A 19,006-nucleotide genomic window follows, 5' to 3' on the forward strand; every position below is an offset into this window, starting at 1 on the left:
GCAGATCACTTTTTTGATGTGCTTTGGCAGTGTGGACACGGTCTTTCGGAAGAAGTTTTTTTGGAAGATCTCTTCTGGAAAAGCTTCTTCCGTAAGAAGCCTTCAGTCTAGACATAGCCTAGGTGAGCAGGATTAACTCTTGCTGCACCAGTGAGGGGTTGATATGCCCCATCGCAGCGACACACACTGTCTCTGTTCATAAGCAACTAATGTAAGTAAATATTGATGGTTTAGGAAAGTTATTCTAATAGAGAATGTGATTTTGTTAATCATTTTATTATAAATGTGTACTGATCACTTTTCTGTTCTAAATACATTTAATCCTTTTGGAGCTGTCTGCACCTCTACTTAGCGTAGCATTCCTTCTGTTACAGGTTTGAGTACCACTGATTTAGAGACTGGACTTTTTTTTAACCATAGTATCTGAACACCCCACAACTACTTATGGAATTAGCCTCATGTGACAGGGTGTTGTCACAAGAGACTCCATGGGATTGTTCCCTGGTGTGCTGATCATGCCACCAACCTCTGCCTTCTTGCTTTCTGGGGCTTCCCACCACCCTATCCTACTGGGCCAGATCCTCTGGCCTCTCCTAGATAAGGCAGAGTTGGGGTTACTGCCCCCCTGAAAAGGAATGCAGACACTGAACTACTTCATCTCTGAGAGAAAGCAATTTTAGGGCAGAGCACCCAAGAAACCAACCTACAAAGGGATCAAACCCCCAAATAAATCCGTCTTTCTCTGTGTAAAAGTTTTCCACAGTGAAAGCTCGTTCAGGCAAGCTCCCTTTATCAAGAAAAAGGAATATGCACACTGCTTGTTTCCCCCAGGTAACAATTATTTATACTGGCCTTGATAGCAAACAAAAGTGTTTTTGTTAAGTACAAGCAGCAGGTTTTAAGTGGTTGCAAGTGAAAACAGACCGATCAAGGTAAGTTACAAAATTAAAATGAAAAGAAAATGTCAAGCTTTGTTTTCTCACAGTCACCTTGGGGTTTTTATTATTATTATTTCAGTTACTGTAGTCCAGTGCCTCATTGTGCTAGCTGATGCACAAACACAAAACAAGGACGTCTCTGCCCCCAGGAGCTTACAATTGAGCACAAGAAACAACAGACATGAGACTAAAAGGAGACCATATTGATCAGCAAGAAAGGCGGTAGAGAGAGGAGGTTTTGTGTAAGCATTATAGTGCTTTACATTGCATTTAGATATTTACATATTGGAGATGCTTCCTGCAATTATACATACATCTTTTATGCAGTCCTCTTCAGTGCCCCCCTTAAAACTCTGTTGTGACGCTTACAAAACACTCAACAATAAGCTGTTGGCCTGCTGAATCTGCTGTCTATGCTCTGTTTCCTCATTTGATTGACTGGGAGCTGGATTCCAGCTTGCACTCTTTGAGGCCTTGAGTGTGGGTTTCTTGGAATAGTACCTACAGGGCGCACAGCGTAATCTGAGCCAATCAATTGGGAGTTGTGGGGAAGGCAGGGGCACACAGAGCACTGACTAATGGCGAGTGGGCAGGTCACCCTCTCTGCGCTTGGCTACCAAGCTGTCTGCAGACTCCTGCAAAGGTTACTGCGTGTGACCCGCGCCTGTCACATGGCCCAGCTTTTGGAAGCAGACTGGTTTATTTGTTAAGGGACGCCGAGATTCTGGTTTGCAGTCCCACGGCGGGGACCAGGAACCGGGCCGGGCCGGGGGCCACAGCGCTGGGCTGGGAGGAAGCGCATGGGGGGGTCCCTGCCTTTCCTCCAGCAGCTACAAGCCAGGGCCAGGGAGGGCTCAGGCCAGCGCCTGGTGCCAGCTCACTAAGGCCTGTCTGGGGACCGGGCCCCGCCCCCTGGCCAGCAGCAGGGGGCGGGGCTTATGGCCCAAGTGAGGGGCGGGGTTTGGGGTGAGCTCCCCGCCGCCGCCAGCAGGGGGCGGGGCTTGGGCCGCGCGCCCCCCTCCCTGGCGGGCCTACGCGCGAGGCCCCGCCTCCTGCCCAGCGCTTCCGGGTCCGCTCGGGCGCGGTGCATGGTGGGAGCCGTCGCTTAGGACACCGGTGTAAACAGCGCGGCATGTGCGGGGCGCCCGGGCCCGGCGCCGCGGGGGGAGCCCGGCGCCCTCAGCCCGCCGCGACCCTGGGCAGCCTCCAGCTGCGGCTCCGGGACAGGTGAGGGCCCCGGCCCAGGCCTAGCGAGTCCGCGGCCCCTCGGCCCCCCCCCCGTCTGCCCGGCCCCCTCCGCGACCCCCCCGTGTCCGCCCCCCCCCGTCTGCCCGGCCCCCCCCGCGACCCCCCCGTGTCCGTCCCCCCCTCGTCTGCCCGGCCCCCTCCGCGACCCCCCCGTGTCCGTCCCCCCCCGTCTGCCCGGCCCCCTCCGCGACCCCCCCGTGTCCGTCCCCCCCTCGTCTGCCCGGCCCCCTCCGCGACCCCCCCGTGTCCGTCCCCCCCCGTCTGCCCGGCCCCCTCCGCGACCCCCCCGTGTCCGTCCCCCCCCGTCTGCCCGGCCCCCTCCGCGACCCCCCCGTGTCCGTCCCCCCCTCATCTGCCCGGCCCCGGCTCCCTCCGCGACCCCCCCCCCGTCTGCCTGGCCCCCTCCGCGACCCCCCCGTGTCCGTCCCCCCCTCGTCTGCCCGGCCCCCTCCGCGACCCCCCCGTGTCCGTCCCCCCCTCGTCTGCCCGGCCCCCTCCGCGACCCCCCCGTGTCCGTCCCCCCCCCGTCTGCCCGGCCCCCCCCGCGACCTCTCCGTGTCCGTCCCCCCTCGTCTGCCCGGCCCCCTCCGCGACCCCCCCGTGTCCGTCCCCCCCCCGTCTGCCCGGCCCCCTCCGCGACCCCCCCGTGTCCGTCCCCCCTCGTCTGCCCGGCCCCCTCCGCGACCCCCCCGTGTCCGTCCCCCCCCCGTCTGCCCGGCCCCCTCCGCGACCCCCCCGTGTCCGTCCCCCCCTCATCTGCCCGGCCCCGGCTCCCTCCGCGACCCCCCCCCGTCTGCCTGGCCCCCTCCGCGACCCCCCCATGTCCGTCCCCCCCCCTCGTCTGCCCGGCCCCCGGTCCCCCCCCGTCCGTCCTGAGCCCCCCCCCGTCCGGCCCCCGGCCCCCTCCGCAATCCGCCCCCGCCTCGTCCCCTGTCTGTCCCCCCCCGCCTCGTCTGTCCGTCCTTTCTCTGCCCCCGTGTCTGTCTGTCCGCCCGTCCCCTGTCTGTCCTGCGGCCCCCGGCCCCTTGGCTGCCTGTTCTGAGTCTCTCCCCCTGTCTGCCCGTCCTTCCCCCGGCCCCTGTCTTCCCATCCTGTGCTCCCCGTCTGTCCTGAACCCCCCCCCCCGTCTGTCCTTCCTTCCCCCTGACTCCCATCTGTCTGTTCCTCTTTCCTCCTCAATTGCTCACCTCTCTACTCTGTCCCTTCCAGCCCAGTTCCAGTCCGTTTTGTTTGTCCCCCGCCTCCAGCCTCCCTTTGTCAGTTTACTTAAGTTCACACACTCTTGTAGGCTTCTAGCTCCTATCTCCTTCTGATTCCTCCTTCTACAGGCTCCTTTCACTCCCAAGCTGGCCCTAATAAATAGGAAGTGCAGAGTGGAAAGTAACAACAATGCAACTAAATAGATCATAACCAAGTCATTGGCCTCAGATGCACTAAAGCCACTTTATGTTTGTGTTATCTTAATACTGTCCCAATGTTATGTCTTTATATAACCAAGGACTGTGGTTATTCCTGGGAGGATGGAGAATTGGGAATGAGAGTTCAGGAGGGTGTTGTCTTTGGCTCCTATTAGGTAGCTTGTTCTGTGTGGTGGATCCCACAGCCATGTTCCAGTTCTGGGAATTTGCCTCTTTCTGTAAGATAAGTTAACATGCCAGAATATTGGTTGCTTATCACTTTACTTGAATAAAATACCAGTGTGGAGCCTCACTCAAGTCAGTAGGATACAGCATAGACACAGGGGTCTGTCTATGAATAGAGCCCTGTATGGATAGAACATTTTGTATCTACATCTATATCAGCAAAAATGAACTGAGCATATATCCACATCCACAACCTCATATGTGGATACTTGCAGATATAAAGGGGATATCCAAGGATTTGCAAGGCTCTATGAACATCAAGCAAGTTTCAGAGCCAGGACCTAAGAAAAAGTCTGTGAGTTAGTGAGAGCATTCCAAAAAGATCTGAAAGCAACTGCTCTAAGTAATGCTGCCACATTTGGTAAACTTTAGCACAGTGTTTGTTGCCCACACAACAGGAGAACTTCTAAATGCAAACGTAAAATGTCCTCAGCTGAAAAATGGGTAGGGGGAGTGTCACTAATCAATTCCTGTTATTAGGGATATTTAAAACTTTTTTTTAAACAGAACTGTATTTAGTCTAAGTTATGTAAGTTGCTTTAAATGACTCAAAGGATGATACGTCTGCCACTTCCTTTTGTTTTATTATTTTATTTCAGGTAGTTATATGTTGCTGTTTGTAGGTGAAGTGTGTGTGTGTGTGTTGTTAAACTTCTTAATTATTTAGCTTCTTTAACACCTCACTTTTGTGATGTGTAGGGTGGGATTATGAATAATGTCTATAATAACTTTTGATCTGTTGCTTTTATTTGGAGCTTTTCAAGTGGAGCAGGCAGCACTTTGACTTGGCCCTTATGCATGCTTCTTTAACAAAGTAATTATAATTAAAAGGTTACATTTTAAAAAGATTAGTGATTTTAGGTGGCCTCTGTTTCTGGGTGCACAGCATGTTACACCTTGAAGGTACATAATTAGGGTCTTACCAAATTCACGGTCCATTTCAGTCAATGTCACAGTCATAGGATTTTTAAAATTATAAATGGCATGTTTTCAGTTATGTAAATCAGAAATTCCACAGTGTTGTAATTGTAGGGGTCCTGACACAAGAAGGAGTTTTTGATGTTTAACCAGTTAACAGACTGACGTGGGGGCTACTCCACAGCAGCGGGGCTGGAGAGGTCTTCCTGCCATAGCCTAGCCTGAGTCTGAAATAAAAAGGTCCCTTGAGGGCACAGAGTCCCACTGATGTAGAACTGTGTGCTGCAATTTATGCCTAAGGCAACCCACCAAGTTTACATCTGTCTTTTTGTGACTTACCCTTAAATATATGTGCCTTCTTCCCCAGCACCTGAACTCTAATTCTGGCCAGCGTGGAGTGAGGCTGGGCCTAACTGTATTTCCAAGGCCCCTTTAGGGCCAGATTTTTAAAGGTAGTTAGGCTCCTAAAGATGCAGATGGGAGTGTGAAAAGCACCTAGTAGGCATTCATCTGCAGTCTCAGGCATCCGAATACCTCACTCAGATTTGGCTCAGCTGCTCATCTGTCATGACAGAGGCATGGCCTGGTGAAACCTGAGAGGTGCTGCAATCCCATGCACCAGCTTACGAAGCCTAGAGGGGGGAGACTTTATAAATCTGACTCCTAATGAAGAAGAATCTTGTTAAGGCTCTCTAGTTGAATACATTTTAAAGCACAGTGGAGATGTTCATGTAGGCAGCAGAGTCAGACTGGATATAATTTGCTTAAATTAGAAAGCGTTTGTGGCTAGGCAGCTCCGATAGTACAATTGGTTAGTGCATCGTCCTTCAAAATCCACCTACCCAAGATCTTGGTGGTAATGCAAAAGCTACCCAGGAGCCATTATTTTCTTGTAGCTAGCTCATCATGGCCTTAATATACTGTTAATGTAACATTTTCCCCACCTATTGTTTCTAGTACAATATTTATGTAAAGATTACAAGCCATGGACCAGGTACTTGGCCTAGTGCCTTCCTCTTAGCATGGCTCTGGAGGGCAAAAGAAGGCTAGAAAGCTGGCTTGAAGCCAGGTGGTGATTCCTCTTGCATAGGGGAAACCCCAGGTGGCTGTAGCTGAGAGAGAGCTGGCTTCATGCCATCTGCTTCTTACAGTCTCTCCCTGACCCCATGGCTGCTGCAGAGAATATGGCTGGAAAAGTGTTGTGCTGGTGATCCTTTCTCATTGAAACCACCTTACGATAGTGTCACACCAGCTGCTGTAATTTAAAGCTATGTTAAGTGTCCCCCCTCACCCGCATCAGGAACAGAGAGGTGACAGTATCACTTCTGTCTCCACTTCAGGACTTGTGCCAACCGTATCTTCGCCAGACTCGGGGATATATGTCTGAACCGTTCTATTAGCTTTGTTTTAACGGGATGTCTAAAACAAGTAATCCATGGGCCTGCTCCATTTGATTGACTCACTCTCTCTCCCTATTTCTAAATAAAATTAAATGAGCATGTTGTGTTTGTGCTGGGGTTGTCAATAGTACAAATACCAGTAGGTATATTAGCTTGCTGCTGCAAAAGCAACTATAACATTGTCTTTGTTGGTCGTATGTGAACATGGGTCACTTCAAAATTTTGTGGTGATTTAAGCGGTAGTTTAAAAAACGTGTAGAATCTGAGGATTTTTCTCACTATGGAAGGGCTAAATATTTCAAAAACACCACAGTGATACAAGAGCTTAAGTCCCAATTAGGGATGTAAAATCCTGTTTAATTGGTTAACCCAGGTGTTCTCAAGCTTTGTGATACCATGACCCCCCTCTAAGTTGCTGCGACCCCCCCCCAGGGGGTCGAGACCCACAGTTTGAGAAATGTGGGGTTAACCAATTAAGGGGGGCATTCCAGTCCAGTGGGGCTGGAGCATCCTCACCACCATCGCAGCTGGGTTGCAGTAGCCCCCTGTTGCAGGCAGGGGCTGCTTCAGCCTGGCTGGGGAAGTCCTTGCTTGCGACCTCCCCCCAGCCCACCACAGACAGGCTGCTCCAGATGCCCAGAGCAGCCCCTGATCATGGTGAGCGTTGTGGGGATGGAGCAGCTCCTTGCCCATGGTGAGCAGGAAGCTGCTGCAGCCCCCACCAGTTAAATGGAGTGCATCACCCATCACCAATTGCAACAGGTGCTTTTGAAAACTTGACCATAAACGTATAAGTTCACGGAGTGCTCACAGTGCATCTAAATCATCTGACAGCTTTGCAGCATCCTGTAGCTGCTTATATTCTTGCTCGGTCAGAGGTTCTCAGACTTTAGTCTGCTTACCACCAGTGGCCTGCGAGTTCCAGGGATGGAGGTGGGCCATGGAGAGTCCCCTTGAAGGTGTGTGCCTCAGCAGACACACCAAACCGAGAAGCGCTGCTCAGTGCAGCTGTGCAGGTGCCTGGAGCCTACAGATGATGCATATGTAAGGTGAGGCGATGACCTTGGGAGGAATAGAGCAGGTGGGAGGGGCCAATGGGGTGAGATTGGGGGGAAAGTAGGAGGTAGGTGGAAGGCAGTAGGGTGAGACTAGGGAGTTGGGGGGAATTTGAGATGTGCAGAGACACAGGAAGAGTCAATTTTCCCCAGCTCCAAGGCTCTAGCTGCTGGGGAGACACAGCCCCTCCTTTCCAGCCCAGCCTGGTAGCTGCAGGGGAGGCCCCGCCCTTTGGTCCCAAGCTGCTGCAAAGGGGGAGACCCTTGGAAAGATAATGAAGGGGTTCACCAAAACCCTCAGCCGTTTTCATGTGGTCTGTGAAAAAACCAGTTTGAGAATCCTTGCCTTCAGTGTTTTGTGCTCTAACATAATAGTGGGACAGTATTAAGAAGAGATGTGCATGAAAGGCGTCAGCTGCCTGGTTATGTCCCCCCCCGTCTTGTGTTTGTTGAGGAAGAAAGGTGTTCTAAGGGACCTTCCTTTTCTTCCTTTAAATCCCTCCTCAAATCACATTCTTTGTGAGACGTTTCGAAAATAAGCCAGTAAGACTTGACCGTACAATACAAATCCACTAGTTGCATCAAGATTCCTGCCCTCCCTACCCCCCAGTGTTTGAGTGTGCATTATTGTTGAATGTATAGAGATTATATTTTGAACTGTTTTGTCTGGTCCTTGATCTCCTAGACCCCGCAGCTTGTATAGTAATGTCAATTGGAGTTAACGTGATATAAAATGTTACCATTTGTGTAAGTCACTATGCACAGGTGTTAATTGTTACACGACATGCGAGGCAGAGAAGAGACAAGTCCTTGGTGTCTAGTGAACTTATTGGAGGATGGACGGCTGTCTGTGTTATGTCCAGTTCTGAGCATGTTGTGCTTAAACACTTAAATAATTTTTCATGACTGTTAATTAGGATCAGAATCTTTGTATATGAGAGGTGTGAAGATCAAGTCAATAACTTAAGTGCTGTATGTAGCATATGGGGAAAATATTTAAATGTCCTCTACAACAGGATTTCAAAACTACACATCTACGAATTATTGTTCCTTTTAAACAGATATTTGCATGTGCTAGGCATACACAGTTTTGGAGAACATGCTTTAATTAGCTGGCCCAATTCACTCATGCATGCAGAAGAACAGTTGGCTGAACGAGATTTTGACAATAACGAATTTCTTGGAATGGAGAAAGAGAACAGAGATACTGTCTCAGCAATTCATTGCCTCCCTTACGTCTCAACTGCTTTCATTGGGTACATCTAGACTGTGGTGCTATTTTGGGATACTAGAGGTATCCCAAAATAGCTATTCCATATCTTTTAATCCAGCCCATTATTTCGAAATAGATTTTGAAACAACGGGCTCGCTATTCCGATGTCCTTGTAACCTTGTTCCACGAGGATTAAGGAATGCTTCGGAATAGCAGTTTATTTCAAACTTAGATCAAAATAAGACATGCAATTTGTGTAGCTCAAATTGTGTATCTTATTTCGACCTATGAGTGCAGTGTAGATGCACCCCTAGAGAACGTTAACTTCCATGGTTCTGTAGAAATCACACTTTAAATGTAATCAATTTTTTTGCCTAATGTAAGGTTTTTTGCCTTATTTGAGAGTCGTATGAGGAGATTACAACTTTAAGGCATCAAGAATTTAGTTTTTCAGATGGAGTTCAGCTCAGTCTTGTGTCATTCACTTCAACGCTCCCTAAAATGGCTCACCCAAGCAGCCCTGCAGTAGTAAGCTTTGATGCTACTTTGGTTGGGAAACACTTATTAGTCAGTGTCAGGATGGCAGACTAGGGAACTGTAAAACAAACTGATCTATCATACTTCTGTGGCATTCTCTACTGTTATTTGGGAGCAACTCACAATCTTCTAAGTGCTTGTCCTTGCAACACTATGAAATAGGGGAAGTACGAGTTGCACCTCTGTAGTTTGGCACCCTTGAGACTTGACTGGTGCCAATCGAGAGAATGTGCCAGACCATGGGAGGACAGTATTGTTTAGCAGCATTACCAACACTTCCACTGCTTACTGGGCTCTTAGAAGACATTTAGGAGTAAATTTGAGGTAAATAACAGTACAGAACACTTAAACTACAAATGGTCCTGCAGCACTTTAGAGACTAACAAAAAATGTAGATAATATCATGAGCTTTCGCGTGCATGACCCACTTCTTCAAATGAATGAAGGACACTGAGAGCCAAGACTGGGGGCTGTAAATAAACTTTATGGGACTGCAGGAAACTTGACCACACCCATAAGTGGACATCCGTGGTCCGGCATTATTTTAGTTAGCTGGATGTTGCCGGATCAGAGAGTGCCGAACTAGAGTGGTTCAGCCTCTACTGATATCCTTGCTCTATAGGTGGAGACTTTAGTCAGTGAATTTAAGGGCTAGTCTGTTTGCAGACTTAGTTTGCAGCATGGAAGGGTGTACATCTACCTTGACCTAGCTTGCTACATGGTGTGTCCATGTGGATCCTATTAGGGCACATTGAAAGCTCCCTAGTGCTCTTTGACTTATCCCACTTTGAAACGGGAGTCAATTCAAGTGAATCTGGGAACTTTTAGTGAGCAACCTAAACACTTGCATGGCAGGCTGGGGTGGTGTAGATTTACTTCCCAGCTTGCCATGAACTGTGTGTCTAGACAAGCCTTAAATGATTTGCCCAAGAGTCCATAGGAAGTCTGTGGCAGAAGAGGGAATTGAATCTAGATCTCTCTTCAGTATTAGATTTGCACACTAGCCACGTGATCATCCTTCCTGTCTAGAACCTGAAGATTCTGTTTGGCTTGAAAATGATTTCTCTGGACTCACTGGTAGAATGCTCTGGAGGACTAGTCTTGTCTAGTAAAGAAAATATTCTACAGTATTGTGAAGACTTGGCAGTGCTACATACTGTGAATCTGAGTGAGCCAAAGGGAAGCCTCAGGTTGACTTACTCATTTTTTCAGCTAGAAGTCAATCTTCTGTGTGGTCAGTTGTAAGTGGTGGGAAACCCAAGTGGGATCCGGGAAAATGGATATCCTCAACAAATACTATATACAGGACTTTGTTCAGTTCACAAGCCTTCGCTTGTACTTCTTGGGCTGCAAACATCTTGTCCATGGTGCTATGGCCAGCATGAAAACCGCACTGTGACTCTAGCGGCGCTGAGTCTATTGGGTGAGAAGCGAGCCTGATGAGCACACACCTTGTAAGGATCCTCCTTACTATAGACAGCCAGGAGATTCTGCAGCATTTGCTTCCCTTTCCTATGTATGGTTGGACAGGGTACCTCTACCCCCAGAAAGCCTTGAAAAGGCTGATGAGTTTCTTGACCCAGATGGGCATGTCCACATTTGTACACTTCAGATGCAATATCCTCAGGGCCTGCAGACTTGTCGGTGGATAGCTTGATGTCGTTGGTAACCTCAGCTATAGAAGGGTTCCTCGACAGCTCCTCCAGGATACAGTGCTGTGGAAAGTGAGTGAATGGCTTTGTGGGCTGACTGTTCAGGAGACTACCAAAGTGCTCTGCCTAGTGAGAGAGAATAGCACCTTTATGTGTGAGCAACTGATTATCATTTGCTGCGAGGTTGGGCTGTACCGCTGGATTTTGGGCCATAGGCAGCTTGGAGACTTGCCTTCATGTCATGCCTATCAGCTGTTTCCTGTCGTTCTGCATGTGTCTGCTCCCATCCGTGGTTCTTCATAGTTGCACTTATTTTCATACAACCATGAGCATCATAGTTAAGGCTGCCAATTCACTATCTTTTCAGTGATACCTTTGTAATTTGCTAGTTCTGTTCTGGTTTGAATACTTTTGAAGGAACATTGAAGATTAGAAAATTCAAACATATTAAGATTTATAAAGTATTTTTGGATTCCTAATTTGTATCCAATAGTACCTCAGAGTTATGAGCTGACCAATCAGTCACACACCACATTTGGAACCAGTAGTATGCAATGAGGCAGCAGCAGAGACAAAAAATAAATGCAAATACACTGTAGTATTGTGTTAAACTACTAACACACAAAGGGAAAGTGGCATTTTTCTTATTTTCAAGTTTCAAAGCTGTGTAAAGCTGCTCGGTTGTAGGCTTTTGAAAGAACAGCCATAACATTTTGTTGTGTTATGAACGTTTCAGAGTTAAGAACAACCTCCAGTTGCAACCTGTTTCTAACTGAGGTTCTATTGTATAGTGGTATCCACTGTCTCCCATAACTTCTTTAACTGTATACTATTGTTCATGCACAAATTGGGAGAAACCTTTTCGCCCGCCATCAAACATGTAACACTGCTGACTTAGTGGTTACAACTTTGCAAATTGATTACTAGTTATTTATTTATTTATTTATTTATTTAAATTTTTTTACCCCACCTTTCTATTTACAATATTCAAGGCGGCTACTTTTGTGATTACTATCACAAAAATGTATTTGCTTAATATATTTGTTCGGTCACCAGTTTTGGAAGCCCTTCTGTGGGGCTCTGACTTCAGAAGGATAATGTACCATGATAGGCCCAGCAGAGCCCTATGATTGGTTGATCTCTTTGGGTGCGTCTACACTGCATCATTATTTTGAGATAACTAGCGTTATTTTGAAATAACAATGTGAGCTTCTACACAGCCATTCCGTTATTTCGAAATAATTTCAAAATAACGGATGGCTTATTCCAAAATCTGTAAACCTCATTCGACAAGGAATAACACCTATTTGGAAATAGCTATTTCGAAATAAGGTGTGTGTAGATACTCCACTGCTTCTATTTCGAAATAGAATGGCCCTGGTGAGGGGCTAAGTTATTCCTCCTCAGTGCCTCCTTGGGCTCTAAATCGAGATAGCACATTTACATTAGGGAAGCCTGCCTCTGACTAATTCTTAGGCTTCCTTGCAGTGTAGATGTGCTATTTTGGAATAACTATTCCAGAATAGCTTATTGCGAAGTAGCCATGTGGTGTAGACGAACACTTTCTTACAAAGAAATTAAATGCAATGTAAATTTTCCACTGCTATCATCTAGAAAAAAAGAAGCTTATCTATTTAACTGTTAATTTGACTAGAAAGCATTTCCAGTATTAATTCTGTATTCTCAAGAGAAAAACTGTCAGCAATTCCACTAAGGTCAAGCTGCAGTCATGGGCCACTGTAATAGGCACTGTACGAACGTGTAACAAAAATGTTGGTCCCTGCCCCAAAGAATTTAAGACTGTGTTTTATTTACTCTTTGGCAACTTAATTTGTACATTTGAACAAGGGGTTGATCATTCTGTATCTCCTTTCTTTTTTTTTCTTTAGTGAAACAAAGAGGCTGGAATTGGAAAGAAAATTGTTTGAGTACAGGAAATCTGATACCTACATGTAAGCCTATTAAATACTATTTATGCATATTTTAATTTTTGTTAGGACAATGTACAGATCACAAAATGCTTTTGAAATATTATTGTAAAGTTTGTCAGCTTTTAAGAGAATTTTTAATATTCACTTATTAAATGTTTGTACAATAGTAGTACAGGCAGTCCCCGACTTACGTGGATCCGACTAACGTCGGATCCCTAGATACGAACGGGGTGAGGCAACTCCCGCACATGCGCAGCAGCATTCCCGGGGCTCGCTCACCTGGGTCCTAGAATCCTCCTCCTCCTCCGGCCGGCTCCGACTGGGGTCCCGCAGAGCTGCCGGGCAGAGGAAAAGTGCCTCCCCACGCCCGCTGCCCCCCCCCCACCCCCCTGCCAGCAACAGGCTGCCCCCTCCCCTGAGCAACAGGCTGCCGAACAGCAGACAAAAGCAGCCTCTCCGCCCCTTCTCCCCCTATACATGCTGGGCTCCCTGGGCAAACAAAGACTCCACCAAAACAAAGTAAGTGCTGGCCTCATTGTGTTAGCAAAAAAAGGACCCTCCTCCTAGAACCCTGGGTGGTGTGTGGAAATAAAGCTATTAGCTCAAAGCATGGTGCAGTGCTGTTTGGTATTTGATGAGTTACTCCTTTAGTCCTGAGTTTGTCACAGGGACAGAAATAGATGTGAAATCTTCTGAACAGGGGAACAGACAGCAAAACAAACATTAGAGGGGAGTTAACCTTTCCCTATGCTATCCAAAACTAAAAAAAATGTTTGGCGAGAGTTTCCCCTACAATATGTACCAGTTCCGACTTACATACAAATTCAAGTTAAGAACAAACCTACAGTCCCTATCTTGTACGTAACCCGGGGACTGCCTGTAACAATGAAAAATGCTGTGAGTGTCTAAAGAAATGGAACTATTTCCTTATGCTGTATTATTGCTGAAACTTTGTTGTTAGTGCATGACTTTGTTAGACTTTCTTTCTGCAAGACCGTGGCTATGTAATTCATATGAGGAAGCTTTAGACCATTATCAAAGAAGTTTACCATTCTGGACATAAAGTGCAGCCTTTTATGATAACTGAAAGAAAGGATGATATTTTACATGTCCCATAAAAACATACAAAACTGTCCCAATGTTCAGTTTTTCCAAAATTCTGATTATTTCCATGATATGTGTGTGAATAAATCCTATTAAAGTAAATATAATTAACCCATAGACATCAACAAGAGAATATTCTTTCTACAGTATATACTGCCAGCACTGTAAACTAAAAGGTGCTGTAGAGACTGTAAAACCAGTCCTGCCCTGAGTCAGCTGTGAAAAATGTCAGTTATGGGGAGACATACCCTCAGCAATGGTAGCTAATGTGAGCAAGCTGAAGTATTAAGAGAGAGGAAGAAAAGGTAGAAGAGTTTGAGGCTTCAAGGGAGTAACTCTATCAAGAGATTTATGACTTTCTGAGAACAAGAGACATACCTAGAGATGGAAGCACTGAGGGCCAAAGGTGTTTTGACCCAGTTCTCTTACGTTTGTTGACTCTGCCTTTTTTTGTTGTTGATGAGATTTAAGCCATTGTTGAACAATTGTCATATAGACAGCAAAATTAAGTCTGCCAAACTGCCAGTGTTCTAAGAGAAACCACAGGCTGATTAAAAAGAGAGAGAGAGGGACAGACAGAAGGAGTGAATAACTCAGTACAGGTTGAACTTCTCTAGTTCTGCACCCTTGGGACCTGACCAGTGCCAAACCAGACAATTTGCCGAATCACAGAACATCAATATTTACCTCTGTAAATTAGAGGTAAATAACAGCAGAGAACACAGAGCCAGGATGGGGAGCTGTAAACAAACTTTATGGGACCATTTGAAACTTGGCCTCACCCATAAGTGGACATTTGGTTAACCAAAATCATGCTAGCCCACGGATGTTGCCAGATTAGAGAGGTTCAACCTGTATATATATTTTCCCTCACCTTTTCAGATATTTTACAATCAAATTTAAATCTAAGTTATTTAGGTGTAGCAAGCAAATACAAGAAAGTATTCACACAATGCAGAGTCAACCTGTGGAACTCTTTGCTAGAGGATGTTGTGAAAGCCAAATAAAAAAAAGAACTAGATAAATTCATGGAAGATGTGTCCATCATTGGCTATTAGCCAAGATAGGCAGGGATGCTGTCCCAGGCCTCAGTTTGCCAGAGACTGGGAGAGGGAGGCAAAGGATGGATTGCTTGTTGATTAACTGTTCTCTTTGTTGCCTCTTGGACATCTGGTATTGGCCACTGTCAACAGACAGGATAGTGGGCTAGCTGGACTTTGGTTTGACCATTCTTATCTTGTTGTTTATAATATAGCTTTAAATAAATTGTTCATATCTATAATTAGTCTTTTAGGGAAAAAGAATAATATTGAATACTGTAACACTGTCTTAAATCTTTCTCCTATTAATAAACTGATGCAAATTGTTACAAGTCTGGTTTCATTTTGCATAATAAAAAGGGTTATTTTCCCTCTATAGAGCAAAAAGGAACTTTGTAAAACTCAAAAAATACATGAAAGAAATATGTGAACGACAAAAAAATGCTGTGTTGCGAAACCAAGAATTTTTAAAGGAGTTTGATTGTATTGAAGCTCGAATTAGGACTTTTACAAGTTCAGAGGCACTTCAGACATTGAAGGTAATACTTGTTTAAATACCATAATCCAACAGCTGTAATAATGTAGGGGAAACTAGGTTGACTTTGGCAAGATGTTATGCACATCAAGATTTCAGATGTCTGTTGAATCCTAGTAACATGTGTTTGCAATGCTTGATATTTGTCTCTTTGGGAATAGGGAAAACTGAAATGAGCTAACGTGACGTTGGAGACAAATGGGTCATTAGTAATGCTGGTGGGTTTAGCTCTGTGAAGAGCCGAGTGTCGCTTGTGAGATGCCAAGTGCTCTCAAATCCCTTGGAAGCAAAGGGGAATTGAGGCTGCTAAGCACCTTGTAGGATGGCACCCTGTGTTTTGAGTAATATTATGGTTAATTGTTGGCATGAGAACAATTAACCAAGTATACACTGGTGTTCCATGATTAGTTAAATCAGGACTCTAGGAGGGTTATGTGGAATTTTCCTAATGATTTCTTTAAGAGTTTATTGTTTTCAGTAGTTTTTTCAACTCAGTACTTTTTGTCAACATATAACAATGTTTGGTTACAAATGACTTAGCAAAATTAAAAAGATGTAATGAAGCCACCTGGAAGGTGATCTTGGAATGCTCATCGCTTTCCCTCTTCCTCCTCTGTATTCCCTCTGCTAATGCCATCTGAAGAGTTCTAAGGGCTTGTCTTCATGTACAGCAGTGTAGCTGCACCGCAGTAGCATTGGTGTAGTTCATCTACCTCCCTGAGAAAGGGTAGCTTTGTTGAGGGGAGAAGCTCTTATCAACGTAGCACTGTCTACACAGGGGGTTAGGTTGGTATAACTCCGTTGTTCAGGAGGGTGCATTTTTCACAGCCGTGAGTAATGTAGTTGTACCGATATAAGGCAATAGTGTAGACCTGCCTTTGACCACCGATGAGGGTTACGTTAGAGGTAGTTCAGCCTTTTCCAGCCTTTTTTTTAACTGCTGCTGATTTATCAGTTAATTATTCAGCAACAGGATTACTTGTGACCTCAGATTAGCTCTACAGTTTATTTGCACGCTTCGTTTCTCTTGGTTATAAAGCCATAATTTTTTTAATTAAAAGCCAGTTCCGTGCTAATGTTTTGATGGCAGGTGCACCAACAGAGAAATCTGATTCAGATAGAATTGCCAATGCTGCTGGACTGGACGGACCCAAACACCATTGCCATGAATGACATTGAGTACAGCCGGTTGGGAAAGTTGGCAACTGGAGATTTAGGGGAACTATACGTTTTCCAAAATTGAGAAGAACTATCAACTTTGCTTTAGCAGTGATAAATTTAGTGGAATAGCCCCATGGGATGTTTTATGTCATGTACTTTGGATAAAGACAGAAAGTGAACTGCTAGGAATATTTTAGCACCAAATGAGCTGATTAAATGGGACCAGAAACTAGTAGAATTTATACTTTTAGGCTCATCTGTGCTGGTTGCTTTGATGCAGACTCCAAAAGAAATCTGATAGCTCCCTCTCTCTCCCCAGTCACACCCCTTATCAGCTATGATGGAAGCCCTAGTTATACAAAATAACCTCATTGCCGATCTCATTGAATATAATCAAATTATCTCAGTTTTATGAAGAGAGACGTTTTCTTAGTATGAAGGAGATTGTGAAATAAGCACTTAAGCCTGTTTCATTTTTTAATTTAAATAAAAAAAAGGCATTTTATATGTAATGTACAAAACAAAATAGTTTTTTCTTCCTCCTTATACTGGCCAGTGACATGGTATAACCTACTCTCATTAATGTGTTGCTTCCTAGTCTCTGTCTATCATTAGAAAGATCGATTTTGTTTGCTACCATAGGAATGGGATCTTGCTGTTAATGTTGGAAAGGCAGATATGATAACTATCGGAAATGTGGGTTGCTGTCTTGCATGATGTAGTAGCTGTGTCCCAAGGTGATATGGAAGTAATGGACACACAACCCCTCTGACTCTAAAGTTTTTATGGTAAGGAAGAAAATTTATGTTCGTTAAGAACAAGAATAACGCTTCATACTTACTCTGAGTATTTTGAGAAAGAAGGATCAGTTGTACGTAAGCTCCAGAATCTCCGTAATCTTTTCTACATTTAAATAAAAATGTAATGAACCCATCTGACTGCCCTAATCCCAAATCTCCTCCATTCACAAAGTCAAGTTGATTTTTACTTTTTCCTATGTAGTCCAGGTGATTTGGGTAGTTTTGGTGGTCCTTTTCCCCAATTTTTTATTGTAATTGTGCTTTTTTTTTTTTTTTAATATTCACTCTAGATTGAATGATTAAGAGTTCATTGTTATTTTAGTAAAAGTAATGATAATTCATCTTGTGCCCAGCTGGAAAGAAGCAGTAACTGCTGAATGAATATTTGTTTACTTTTTAATTTAAATATTTGTAATAAAATAGATCAGAGCTGTCAAACAACATAGCTCATGTGCAGACAGATAACGTTTTATCTATGTATATATAATGGAGGGTGTTCTGTTTTTAAAAAACAGTAATTTTGTAACTGAAGCACTTTCCTGTCTACACTAAATGAGCCAATGGATTTAACAATCCTTGCACTTGAAATATGTTGTTTAATATGTAAAGTTTCTTACACATGGTCTTAATACCCACTAATGAGCAATTTAGAAAAGTTACAGTCTAATAACGATCTTTGGTTAAAAAATAATACTTTGATTGTAGTTGATTTATTAAGCAATGCTTATGTGACACCAGCCAAGGCTGTACTAATACATCTTCATCATAATTACTAGTCTGGTCAATTTTTTTTTTTAATGGAAAAACTTTGACTTTTTGTGGGGAAAAAATGGAATGTTTTTGGTTGTGTGGTTTTTGTTTTGTTTTTTGTTTTAAATAAAAGAAAAGCTTGTCTGTGGAAAGTAGAAACTTTCTGTGAAAAGTTTTGTTAATCAAATACTCAGTTTTGTGTTTGAAAAACAGTTTAGATGGAAACATTTTGAACAGGCCTAGTCGCCTAATATTGACACAGTGATTACGTTTTAATCTCATCCTACTAAGCTGCAATTACTCTACCTTTTCAAAATGTAGCTTTCTGACAGCAAACAGAAGAGCAAAATTTTCAAATGTAATGATTTCTCTAGTGTTCAGGAATGTACACAGTCTGATCCAAGAATATCTCAGATGATATTGGTTGCAAAGGCCAAAGTGTTTTTTTTTAATTTAAGAATGTGTACAGTATCTGTATTTCAGAACCTAAGTATCCCGATTTTTTTTTTTTTTTTTTTTTAAGAAGTAGTGCTGAGTCAGCAGCTCCTGTAGAAGTCCTAAGGAAAGAGTCTGGATAGACTGAGATCTAGGAAGGGAGTGAAACTGGATAGTGGTAGGAAAAAACATAGCTGAGAAACCCGTACGTGTTGGGAAGAGAGAAATTAGGTAAGCCTCCCTGAGGAACAAAGAGAGTGTGTGAACATAAACAGAAGAAAATAGAAAGGAAAAAGTGTGAAATGATAAATGAGAATAGGAGAGGAGGCAAGAAAGGGAGAAAGGAAGAAATTATGCACAATGCAAATGTTAGAAAACATAATACTGTAATCTGGCTCTCTTCCCAAGTCCTTCATCAGGAGGTACCATATGAGTCCCACAGTTCATTTAGTTTTCTTAAACTTGTCCATGGAAATCAAGGTGATTTTGAACAGCTGTCTCAAGTCAATTTGACCGTACAGAAGGATTGTGCCAGAAGAGCAAATAACTGTGTAAAATAAATACCTGTGAGGAAAGGCCTTTCTGGATTATTTTATGTTCCCTATACAAGTGCTTGATGTGCCCCCCTGGCAAGAGTTGGGATTAA

General features: G+C 44.5%; 1 protein-coding gene across 4 annotated transcripts in view; it reads left to right on the plus strand.

Annotated features, from left to right (window-relative positions):
• The first annotated feature begins 1,993 nt into the window (after positions 1-1,993).
• The window catches only part of KIZ (kizuna centrosomal protein), a 100,759-nt gene continuing 83,746 nt past the window's right edge, over positions 1,994-19,006 (plus strand). The window contains exons 1-3 of one of the 4 annotated variants that reach the window (XM_075925798.1): positions 1,994-2,165; positions 12,494-12,556; positions 15,059-15,218. In XM_075925798.1, coding sequence (XP_075781913.1) covers positions 2,071-2,165; positions 12,494-12,556; positions 15,059-15,218 — 318 coding nt within the window. In that variant the 5' untranslated portion in view covers positions 1,994-2,070. Of the gene's footprint in view, positions 2,166-12,493; positions 12,557-15,058; positions 15,219-17,066; positions 17,164-19,006 lie in introns of those variants that run through there. The other 3 variants (XM_075925795.1, XM_075925796.1, XM_025181305.2) reach the window with 3 other exon arrangements.

This window comes from Pelodiscus sinensis, chromosome 3 (assembly GCF_049634645.1).
Source record: "Pelodiscus sinensis isolate JC-2024 chromosome 3, ASM4963464v1, whole genome shotgun sequence".
In the NCBI taxonomy this organism is placed as follows: Eukaryota; Metazoa; Chordata; order Testudines; family Trionychidae; genus Pelodiscus; species Pelodiscus sinensis.